A 12812-nucleotide genomic window follows, 5' to 3' on the forward strand; every position below is an offset into this window, starting at 1 on the left:
TGATGAGCTTTCGATGACTCTCTTGTTTAAAGTTATTTATTTTATTTGATGATTTGAAACTCTGGTTTTTAGATAAACTTCAGTTGAAATGTACGATATATGCTTACTGAGCTTTATGAGCTCACTCTTTTATCTAACTAACTTTCATAGGAAAGAATTTCGGAGAAGGATGTTCAGGAAATGATAAAATATGATGAACTAAGGTTTTAGTGGATGACGAGAAGCGTAGTATGATAATGAATAAAGTTTGTGTAATAGATTTATGTTTGTACCCGGTTAAGGTCTTATAATGTATCGTAAACTTTTGTTATAGACTAAAAATGTTGTACGGATTTTATATTATTAATTAAGTTTATGGTTATGTAAGCATATAACGAGTTTGTAGTTAGCTTGACGTCTCCAGGTCGGGTTCCTGAGGTTACCTCGAGGTCTGGGGCGTCACAGGTGGTATCAGAGCTAGGGTTTTGAAAGGGGATGGATATATGATTTAGAATCCCAAGTAAAATTATAGGCTCGAGGAACGTTTAGGAAAAGCATAAGCGTAGGTTTTTGACTTGACCATCTTAGGTTGTTCTAAAATGGCCTGGACATGGTTTAAAGAATTGTTCTTTAATAAATATTTTCCTACCTGTATGAAGAATGAGATGGAGATGAAATTTCTAGGACTAAAGCAAGAAGGAATGTCCGTGTCGGAGTATCTCTCAAGATTCTTGGAACTTTCCAGGTTTGCTCCTCATCAGGTTGATACTGAAGCCAGAAAATGTCAAAGATTTCAAGAAGGGCTGAAACCCCAAATTAGAGAGAAGGTGTCCTTGTTGGAGTTGGAACAATTTGATAAGTTGGTTGGGAAAGCGAGAATTGCGGAAAGGGACTATGAAGCTCGCACTCAATTCTTTAACAATAAGAAACGAGGAAGAGAGACATAATTGAGTGTTAACTCAGGATTTAAGAAGGACAACAAGAAACTACACATAAGGAAGAAGGAGAGTTTTCGGGAAAATGATAAGAGAATCACCACATCTGAGTGTAAGAAATGTGGACTGAAACATGGTGGCGATATTTGTTATCGAGCTGATGGGCTGTGTTACAATTGTGAAGAAAAAGGACATATAGCTTCTCAATGTCCCAAGCCTAAAGTGATTTCTTGTTACAGTTGCGGACAACCAGGTCATTTATCAAGGGACTGCCCACAAAAAGGAGTCAGACAAGAAGTTGAAACTAAGGGAAATGGGACTTCTACAACGAAACCTTTTCAGCAATCAGCACCTAGGGCAGTGGCAAGAACCTACGCATTGACGACTCAGGATGCCGAAAAATCTCATGATGTAGTGTCAGGTACGCTTCAAATTTGTGCTCAAGATGTTCATGTTTTGTTTGATTCAGGATCAACCCATTCTTTTGTGGATACGAAATATGTGGATAAGTTAAATGTACCTGTTCAAAGTCTAGATAATGGATTTCTGATAAAGCTTCCAAACGGTAGAAATTTATTCGTAGATAAAATTTATCGAGATTATCCCTTAATGATTAGTGAACAAACCTTTTTAGTGGATTTATTACCGTTAGAATTGAGGGACTTTAGAGTGATTCTAGGAATGGACTGGTTGTCGAAGCATAGAGCGAATCTAAATTATCATAAGAAGCGAATATGTTTAACCGGCTCGAACAAAAAGAAAGTATATTTCAAGGGAGATAGTGTAGAAAAACCCAGTGCTATGATATCAATTTTAAAGGCTTGTAAGATGTTAAGAAAAGTTTGTGAAGGTTTTCTAGCATATGTTGTGGAAAATGAAGGAATTAAAAATAAAATTGAGGATACACCCGTAGTCAGAGAGTTTTTAGATGTCTTTCCCGAAGAGTTACCAAATTTGCCCCCTGAAAGAGAAGTTGAGTTTGGGATTGAATTGATCCCGAATGACCAACCAGTATCGAAAGCACCATATAGAATGGCACCGGAAGAATTAGCGGAACTTAAGTTACAATTACAAGGGTTGTTGGATAAAAAGTTTATTAGACCAAGTATCTCATCTTGGGGAGCACCAGTGTTGTTTGTGAAAAAGAAGGATGGTTCTCTAAGATTATGTATTGATTATAGAGAGCTAAATAAGTTGACAATAAAGAATAAATATCCTCTACCACGAATAAACGATCTTTTTGATCAATTGCACGGAGCCACTTACTTTTTGAAGATTGATTTGCGCTCGGGTTATCATCAGGTGAGAGTAAAGAAAGAATGCATTCCATTGACGACATTTAGGACTCGATACGGTCATTATGAATTTGTAGTGATGCCATTTGGGGTGACAAATACACCGGCAGTATTTATGGATTTGATGAATCGAGTATTTAGGAATTATCTGGACAAGTTTGTAATTGTATTTATCGATGATATTCTTATTTACTCGAGAACTGAGAAAGAACGTGAGGAACATTTGAGGATGGTGTTACAAACTTTGAGAAAAGAACAGTTGTACGCTAAATTTTCAAAATGTGAGTTTTGGTTAAGAAGAGTAAGTTTTCTAGGACATGTAGTTTCGGAAGAAGGAATTTCAGTTGATCCTTCAAAGATTGAAGTAATTATGAATTGGGAGAGACCAAAGACGGTGACAGACATTCGAAGTTTCTTAGGGTTGGCCGGATATTATAGAAAGTTTGTTCAAAATATCTCTAAGATAGCGGGACCGTTAACGAATCTTACAAGGAAAGACGTAAAGTTTGTTTGGTCGGAAGAATGTGAGCAAAGTTTTGATGAGTTAAAGAAAAGACTAACATCTGCACCGGTACTTGGATTACCAGATGGAGCTGAAGACTTTGTGATTTATAGTGATGCATCAAGAAAAGGTTTGGGGTGTGTGCTAATGCAACGCGGTAAGGTAATTGCTTATGCATCTCGACAATTAAGAAACCATGAGAAGAACTACCCCACCCATGATCTGGAATTGGCTGCAGTAGTTTTCGCTCTCAAGATTTGGAGACATTACTTGTATGGGGAAAATTGTAAAATTTATACTGACCATCAGAGCTTAAAGTATATTTTCTCACAAAAGGATTTAAATATGAGACAGAGAAGATGGTTGGAGTTGTTAAAAGATTATGATTGTGAAATTTTATATCACCCCGGTAAAGTAAATATTGTGGCTGATGCATTAAGTAGGAAACAAGTAGGGAATTGTTCGAGTATTGAAGTGAAATCCACAAATCATAAGGAATTGGAAACACTTAGGATTGAATTTGTTAAGAAATGAGAGGAAGAGAGTTTATTATATTAAATCGAGGTTAGACCCATCTTGTTAGAAAAGATAAAGGAAAGTCAGAGACAAGATGAACGCTTAAAGGAAATTTGGAATAATTCAAATTCAGAATTAGGTAAAAAGGATTTTAGGAAAGGTAATGATGAAATCGTTAGGTTTCGGGATCGAATATGTGTGCCGTCTGATGTAGAAATTAAGAAAGAAATTTTGTCTAACGCACATTCGCCACCTTTTTCGGTACATCCTGGATCTGCGAAGATGTATAAGGACTTGAAAGAACATTTTTGGTGGCCTAAGATGAAGAGGGAAATTGCGGAATATGTAGAAAGGTGTTTAATTTGTCAACAAGTAAAAGCAGAACATCAAAGGCCTGGGGGATTATTACAGTCTTTACCTGTCCCTGAATGGAATTTGGAACACATTACGATGGATTTTGTACTAGGTTTGCCAAGAACAAAGAAGGGAAATGATGTCATCTGGGTTATTGTGGATAGACTAACGAAGAGTGCACATTTTCAGGCAATTTCAGAATCATCACCATTAGAGAAATTAGCAAAATTATATATGCGGGAAATAATTAGGTTACATGGAGTACCTGTTTCAATTGTTTCTGACAGAGATCCTAGATTTACGTCAAGATTTTGGAATAGTTTTCAAGAAGAGATGGGTACTAAGTTAAGTATGAGCACGGCGTTTCATCCTTAGACTGATGGGCAATCAGAACGCACAATTCAAATTTTGGAAGATATGTTAAGAGCTTGTGTATTAGACTTTAAAAGAAGTTGGGAAGAACATCTACCTTTAGTAGAATTTGCTTACAACAATAGCTTTCAAGCAACAATTGGAATGGCTCCGTACGAGGCTCTTTATGGACGTCGATGTAGAACGCCGTTATGTTGGGATGAAGTAGGAGAAAGAAAATTGTTAGGGCCTGAGTTAATTCGTGTAACTACTGAAAAAGTCAAGTTGATTCAACAGAGAATTTTGACGGCTCAAAGCAGACAAAAGAGTTATGCAGACAAGGATCGTCGAGAGGTGATATTTAAGGAAGGAGAGTTGGTATTTCTTAAGATTTCTCCCTGGAAAGGCATTATGAGATTCGGGAAGAAAGGGAAGTTAAGTCCACGTTATATTGGACCATTTGAGATTCTTAGACGAGTGGGAGAAGTAGCATATGAGTTAGCATTACCACCGAGTTTAGGGCATATTTATAACATTTTTCACGTATCGTATCTGAGGACGTACATTCCGGATCCATCGCATATTATAGATTATGAGCCGATAGAAATTCGATAAAATATGCAGAATGAAGAACTTCCCGTTGAGATAATAGATCATCGAGAACAGAAATTGAGAAATAAGGTGATACCTCTTGTGAAAGTGATTTGGCGAAACCATAAAATAGAGGAAGCGACTTGGGAACCCGAAGAGACGATGAAATCAAAATATCCTCACTTATTCAATAAGTCAGGTACAAATTGAGTTTAAATTTCGAGAACGAAATTAGTTTAAGGGGGGGTGAATGTAATATCCCGACAAAATTTTAATTAAGTAATATGAATTTATGTGTTCATTATTTTTATAAGTATTATGCAAATATTCAATTAAAATATTAAATAATACTTATGGCACCGAATAGGAATAGAAAGATGAAAGTTTAAACTAATAACTGCAAGCTAATATAAATTAGACCACAACTTTACTAGGCAAAGCTTAGTGAGAAGGAACATTTCACTTGAAAATGAAAATATTGCCTTAAAAATAAAATTGAGTTAGGGCTCTTTTTATTGAGCTAGTATCTTAGTTAGTTCTACATCTTCTCGATGTGGGACTAAGTAGATATAGACTAAAAGCTATAATAGCTTTCAAGTCCAGTTGTTTTTGGTTTTTAAGTTGGTTCCAAGTCTCTTTATATAGATAAAGAAAGGCAATGGCTTTTGTACTTGCTCGATATGGGATAAACTTTAATAAGTTAATCTATGATGGAGGATTTTGTTAAGATGAGAAACTCAAAAATTTTGTATGTATTTAGGTATTAGTTTTTAGTTAGAGCATTTTGCCTAAAATTATTTAAGAGTTTAAATTAATTCGGTTACCCCCATAAAAGCCAAATCTACTTGGTGAACAACTCTTATTCAATTATATAGAGTTTAAGAGGAGTCCCACTTCAAATATTTTCGATGTGGGACAAGTGATAAACCTACCAATACTCTTATATATAAATTTTATAACTTTTAAATGTTTTTGCTCCAAATGGAGCCAAGGCAACGAATATGAAGTATGTACCTAGGGGAGTCGCCCCTTACTGCAGCTATATAAAGCTTGGAAGAGGTTCACTCTCATAAACATTTCGATGTGGGACAAAACAATTTTATGTTTAGCACCCAAAATGCTGGTATACGCCTCGACACTTATGCGTTTTAAAATTTTGAACTGATTTGTCTTGCACTTATCATGCCTTTAAATTTTTATTTATATTTAACAACTTTAGCTCTAAGTAGAGCCAAATTCTTAATTTATATTTATGCATAAGTTTAAGTTTTGAGAGCAAGTCAACTATATAGACCTTAGATGAAGTCTATTTTGAAGACTATTCAATGTGGGACACTTAGTGTCCATGTATACTTGCAAACAATACCAGCCTTATGTAGGGCTTGGGAGGAAGTTATCTTAAAACCTTTTCAATGTGGGTCATAGAAGAGTATATGAGTAATAGAAATAACATACTACCACATTGGAAACAAAAAGAAAATGTGATAGTATTATATAGTAAGACATTAAATAGTAATAATAACTTGGTGATTGGTGATGGCAACAACTAATCATTTGTTGTGTAGGAGTTAGTCGCCACAAAGCATGAAATGGTTTTGCCAAGACGCTTCTTATTATTTTTCTTTTCATTTTTTTATACCACATTGAATAGATGAAAGATGATAAGTGGGGATAATTAGAAGAAACTCCAGAACATTAATAAACAAGTAATTCGCGTGTCCAAAGCGTTGACGCCGACGCCAAGAAAGCTCTTGTTGTCGCTGGCGGAAGGACTTTAGTGTCGCCATTTAAGACAACTCTTTTGTTTCCTCTCTCATTAATGTACCACATCGAAATTGAGTAGGAGGATCATTCTCCCTTACTCTATATATGGAAATAACCATGTCAAATTTCAACTTAGGAGTAACCTTACATGGTATCATAATTCGGTAAGTATTCGTATTCTTTTGTTATTTGTTATTATATATTTAATTATTTAGTATTTAGTATTAGTACTTATTAGTTTGATAATTCGAATTAGTTAGTAGGATTTTATTAAATAAAAATAAAGATTTGATAATAAAGAAATAAAAACTGTTACTGAGAATTACAATTGACATTGTTAGGATACGGAGTTATATCGAGGTTCGAGACCCAAAGTAATTAAATTGTAAGAGAGATTTAAGGTAAGTATATACTGTACTATTTCACTGTTGATGTTTTGATTCTTAAATGATGATTGATTTGATCGGACTGATAAATCACTGATGAAAAACGAGTATTCTTGCACTGATACTTGATGAACTGATGATGATACTTCCTTTTTGGGAGTAAGCTAAACCAATTATTTAGCTGGACGGGATCCCAACTTGATGAACTTGATGAATTGATGAACTTGTCGTGCTTGAATATTCCGTTTTAATCTTGCGAGAACTATTATATTATGATGCACTCTTGATGATCGTGATGAGCTTTCGATGACTCTCTTGTTTAAAGTTGTTTATTTTATTTGATGATTTGAAACTCTGGTTTTTAGATAAACTTCAGTTGAAATGTACGATATATGCTTACTGAGCTTTATGAGCTCACTCTTTTATCTAACTAACTTTCACAGGAAAGAATTTCGGAGAAGGATGTTCAGGAAAGGATAAAATATGATGAACTAAGGTTTTAGTGGATGACGAGAAGCGTAGTATGATAATGAATAAAGTTTATGTAATAGATTTATGTTTGTACACGGTTAAGGTCTTATAATTTATCGTAAACTTTTGTTATAGACTAAAAATGTTGTACGGATTTTATATTATTAATTAAGTTTATGGTTATGTAAGCATATAACGAGTTTGTAGTTAGCTTGACGTCCCCGGGTCATGTTCCTGAGGTTACCTCGAGGTCGGGGGCGTCACACCGTTGCCTTCCTTTTGTTGTCTTGGTGGGTTTCTGCCATGAGTAACCCCTGGGTGTAGCACGTTTCAGCAACTCCATAATCTCCTTTTATTTCCCCGACTCCTGTCGGGGTTGGGAACTTGATCTTGAGATGGGAGATCGAAGTTATCGCTTGCATCATGGTTAGAGTTGATCTGCCAATGATTCCGTTGTATAACGAAGGAGCGTTTATCACGTAAAACTTGATGACATGAGTCACTTGGTTAGGAGCAGTTTCAAAAATGACTGGAAGATATAAAGTTCCTTGGACCAGGACTAAGTTATGGCCGAACCCATAGAGTGGGTCCTGTCGGCACTCGTTTGAGCGGATGCTTCCTAACTGCATTCGATCCACTGTGTGCTTGAAGAGAATATTTACTGAGGAACCATTGTCTATGAGCATTCTTCTTACTTCATTATCAAAGATGTCCAAAGTGACAACCAAAGCTGCATTGTGATGAGGGTTGAATCCTTCATAGTCCTTACTGCTGAAGGATATCACCAGGTCTGGGAGTGATTGGATTGAGAACACTTCTTCGCCGAAGTTCGGGCTCCAAGGTGGGGAGTGGGAGCCTCCTAGGACTAAGTTGACTACATTATTTCCTCTCTTCTGCGCTTCCCCCTGTTGTTGTTGTCCCAGACTAAGTACTTGTTCATATTTTCTTTCTTCACTTGGTCCTCAATAAAGTACTTGAGTGATAAACAGTTTTCAGTCTTGTGGCCATGGGTTTCATGATAATCACATTGCCTATTGTAGGGCCTACTCTTCGGAGGAGTTTGCATTGGCTTTGGAGGATAATAGAAGGGCTTGTCTTTTACCTCCTTCAAGATTTCCTCCCGGTCATGTTGAGAGGAGTCCAACCCGGCTCCTGCTTTGGCTCCCGGGGTTGCTTCGCGGGTCCTGGATCGCTGTTTGACTCCTGCTTAGGACCAAGTCTCTGGAAAACCGGAGTAGTTTGTTTTTCTTGGCTTTGGTTGCTTTGCTTGAACTTCTTATCCTGATGGTAACCCCCTTTCGGTCGGTCATCAGTGTTTTTACTCCTGAACCCCCCATTTCGGTCATCCTCATTGCCTGGAGCACATCTGTTCCTTTTATGAATCTGGCAGCCATGGAGTAAGCTGCTTCTAGACTTTGCGGCTCCTTATTGATTAACTCCACTATATATCGCTCATTGTGCTCTGGGTCCAAGTTTCTTCTGAAAATGCTCAAAGCTTCCCTCTCATCTAAGCTCGAGACTTTGTTGATTGCTTCCTGGAACCGGCGCATGTATGTAGAGAGGGACTCATTGTCATGCTGCCGGATTGTCTCCAGGTGACACATGTGCATTTCGTGCATTTTATTTGCCCGAAATCTCCGAAGGAAGGAGGCTCAAAATTCCTTCCAACTATGTATGCTGCGGGAGGGGATCCTGCTGAACCATCTCTGGGCCCCTCCCTTAAGAGTTGAAGCGAAGATCCTTGATTTCGTCAAGTCATTGTAGTAATATATCTGCGCTATCTGCTCAAAGTAGTTCAGGTGCTCCTCCGGGTCTCCTAGACCATCAAAGGAGTCAAAGTTGTAATGCTTCAAGTTCCGCTGCCAGGGAATGGCTTCGAGGAGTGGCTGAAAGGAGTTAATGTTTCTCCAATTTCTACTCCTGAATCTTTGTCCATCTTTCTCTGCAATTCATAGATCATAACTTTCAGGTCCTTCTGCCTTTCTTCTTCTTCGTCATCAGAAATCAGCTCCGGAGTAGGGTCTCTCCGGGTTCTCTTGCTCCTGGACTTGGCCAGTAGCTTCTCTTCTTCCAGTTGCATTCTCTTTTGAATCTTTAGCTGAAGCTTTGCTTCTTCCTCTTTCCTGATTTGCTCCCGCACCTCTTCCAATTTTCTCTATTTAGCAGCTTCTGCTTCTTTCTTACCTTGATCCTTTTTGCTTTTCTTCCCCTTGGCTCCAATTCGGTCAAACACAGATCTCTTCGATTGCTGGGAGTCCCCGGACTCCTCCGGTTCCTCCTCGAGTTCGGCTTCTTTTTTAAGCCGAGTTTGCTCCTGCCTGTAGAGCCTGATTGCTTCTGCTAGTTCATCACTTGTAAGGTTGGCCATGTGCTCTTCGGCTACTGGGACATTGGTGTATTTGTATTGGTTAATCTCAATAAGGCTTCTAGCATCCCTGGTGTTTACAATTCTCTCCATGATGAGAGTGTCAGTTGTTGCTCCTGGAACGTTTCTCTCTCGGCTCCTGGATCAAGGGCCTGGGAGTGGTCCGGCTTTTGGACTTGAGTACTAGCAGATGGTCTCCCAGAAGTATGCTTTCCTGGTCTTGTAATTCCTCACAATACCAACAACAACTAACAACAATATGCTACTGAAAATATCGATCTAAGGTTGCTTTCTGAAAATTGCAAAAACTACCCAAAATAACAACAAACACCAACAAATAGCTTCCTGGGAGTAGTTTAGACAATCTCCTGGGACTACTCAACAATGTAGTAGAACACAAATGCAATATTCAAACTAGAGCAAAAACGATTAAAACTAACAATAGCTCACACAAACGTGGCTTAAATCAATAAAATAGGGCTCACACAAACGTGGCCTAAAATAATGAGCACACCCAAACGTGGCTTAAATAAATAACATTCATGCTTATGGAAGAGGTTGGTTGTTTGGGTTCTTACAAGTTGAATAAAAGGACTCTTTTAAGAGCTTGTTGATGAAGGTGAATCCAGGGGCACCGAGACCCAAAGATGGAGAGCCCCTCCTTCTAGCGCCAAATGATAACTCCTGGTGGTCGGGCCGCTCATTCGACGCCGTTCCTGGATCCTTCGCCGCTGTGGGGGTGTAGCTGTCGTGGGGTTCCTACAAAACAACACCGGAAGGGGGTTTGGGTCCCGCGGCGCCTCCGGTGTGAGAGTAAGAACTCGCTTTTGGGGAAGATGAAGATAAATATGAATGCAAGGTGGCTGTGTATGTGTATTAGTGTGAGAGAGTGATTAACCCCAAAACCTCACCTTCTTGGGCTATTTATAGCCCAATGGTAGGGTTTTGGGGTTGGTACCTTTAAATCGTAGCCATTGGTTCTAGGAGCGGAGGACAGCTGGCTGGAGTGGATGCTTTACACGTGTCAGTGCGAGACTGGCTGAGGAATATTCTGAGGATTCTCTAACACGTGCCCTGATTATTCCCATGATTGATTTGTGACAGTTGTCCTCATCATGTGCTTGGGCCAATGTCTCACGTGCTGGGATTTATCAAGGTTGGGCTTGCGGGACTAGGCCAGTCAGGACTGGTAGTGTGCAGGACTAGTCCTTCCAAGAGCTGCGTGGAGTTAGAAGTCCCGGACTAGTCCTTCCAGGAGCTGTATGGAGTTAGCAGTCTAGGACTAGTCCTTCTAGGAGCTATATAATTAGGAGTCCAGGGCAAGGTCTTGCAGGAGCTGTATGTACTATCAAAGATATTATTACGAAAGTGCAACTAAAAGCGGAAGTCCAAAAGTCAATATACTCCAATACTAAGTCCTCGAACTTGAATGTTATCCAACACAAACTCTTACGCGAAACCTGAAATTGTAAGTAATGAGCTACACATCCCAGCAAGAAATCAATCGATCCAACTAGTTGGCCAAGTAACATGTCCATATATAACAAAATACGATAATATATACGATACGATATCAAGCACTTTCGATACACATATCCTTATTCTTATTCGATACACATAGCACATAAACAACAATAATTCAAAATCCGTAATCCATGCCACGACCACTACAACCAGGTGATAACGGTCCTAAATTTTCTGAAAACTGTCACTACAATCCGGTGACTGTGATCCTAAGTTCTTATTTGATATTTTCACAAACCATGACACAAATCAAAGATCCAAAATTATCGTCAAGACTCCACACATATAAAATAAATGTATACTATAACACATAATACTTTCAAATATATATCATCACTTAGCCCATGTTTTGATAATCAAACATGCACGTATCACATAATTTAGAAAACGCTAGCAAAATTGATTAAAAACTTACCTCCAACTCTGACCAGATCTGAATATAACATTTTTGACTCTCTAAATGACATTATCTTGAAAAATACGAAATATGAAAGTTGTAGAGAATGAAAAGAACTTTCCGAAAAGTCCAGGATCACTGAATTCCGACTTATGATGAAGTTTCTACGAATTTTACAAGATTGCTGATTTATGTCGGAAAGAGCCCTACGAATTTTATGAACAAAAACGAGGAAATTATCCATATTAGAATCTGATCCAAATTTTTGGCCCATTAATCTAATTCAATTTTAAATTCTAATCTTAATCAAATTTTAATATTTTTTATATTATTCTATTATTAATCGATATCTAAAAATTATAGGATATTACTGTTCAACTTATAAAGTAAAGTTGAAGCTGAATCTTTTGTTAAATATCGTAGGTAATTAATCATTGTCAGGGTTCGTCATACTTGCTTAAAACATAACTACAAACTTGATTAACGGGAGTTGCTTTGGGTGCGTACTGCAACTTACTTTTTCAAATAGTGAAAGAAGAGTAGCAAATATGGCTTTCTACTCCACCACTCATCAAATTACTACAAAAGGTAATTAGGCTCGTTCGGGATAGCTAATAAGGTACTGTAATAAGTAACTCATTCGTTCAAAAATTGTATGTATTTGTGACTTGTGAGTGACTTACTGACTTACAAGTACAACACTCTATATTTGATTTTCTGCATAATCAAAGATTAGAAGTAAGTATCACTAACAATGTATCCTCTTTTGCTTCTGCATTAGCCAAGTATTCATACAATTAACAAATTAACATTAAGGGCATATCTAAGTTAACAGTTCACGCACATCCTATCGTATATACAAACGAAATGTACTGCTAGGCTCAAATCCGTAATGCGAAAACATACGCAAGCCATAACACTCAGTGCGGGCAACGTAATTTGTTTTATTAGGCACCACCATCCGCAACATTGTAACATGAATCTACAAATTATAAGAACATATAAATTAAACCCTAATTTTCTCGAAAACAAATAAATTACAGACTAGTAACAAGTTAATGATATGACATTAGCAGATGTGGAGCTTATCTTCTCCTAACCAATGTCCTTAGAGCATAGAGTTAGTTTTCTTTGGTTACATATTTCAAGGCCTAGATGTTAAAATGTAAGTGTGTGCATACTAATAATGGCATTAGTAGTTTCAGAAAAAATATGTGGATCCCAAGTCAAAAAAGTTGAAACCAATGGAAAGATAGATAGAGATGAACACATGATTGATGCATAGAAATAATGCAGCCTCATTACTTACCATGGAGAAGAATGTATGAGGTTTGTTGAGTGGAGTACACAGACTGATAGAAATGAAAGTAGCACAAAAATGA

General features: G+C 37.6%; 1 protein-coding gene across 1 annotated transcript; it reads left to right on the forward strand.

Annotated features, from left to right (window-relative positions):
• The first annotated feature begins 578 nt into the window (after window positions 1-578).
• On the forward strand, window positions 579-2257 carry LOC141718808 (uncharacterized). Its single transcript, XM_074521189.1, has 3 exons — window positions 579-724; window positions 1154-2019; window positions 2217-2257. The coding sequence occupies exons 1-3, from the start codon at window positions 579-581 to the stop codon at window positions 2255-2257; spliced, it is 1053 nt and encodes a 350-aa protein (XP_074377290.1).
• The last annotated feature ends 10555 nt before the right edge of the window (window positions 2258-12812 follow it).

Source organism: Apium graveolens, chromosome 4 (assembly GCF_009905375.1).
Source record: "Apium graveolens cultivar Ventura chromosome 4, ASM990537v1, whole genome shotgun sequence".
In the NCBI taxonomy this organism is placed as follows: Eukaryota; Viridiplantae; Streptophyta; class Magnoliopsida; order Apiales; family Apiaceae; genus Apium; species Apium graveolens.

Coding starts and splice junctions, on each gene's coding strand:
- LOC141718808 (XM_074521189.1), top strand. CDS start 579: ATGGCCTGGACATGGTTTAAAGAATTGTTCTTTAATAAATATTTTCCT. Junction 725..1,153: donor AGATTCTTGGAACTTTCCAG/GTTTGCTCCTCA, acceptor TTCTTGTTACAG/TTGCGGACAACCAGGTCATT. Junction 2,020..2,216: donor TAAAAAGTTTATTAGACCAA/GTATCTCATCTT, acceptor GGTTATCATCAG/GTGAGAGTAAAGAAAGAATG.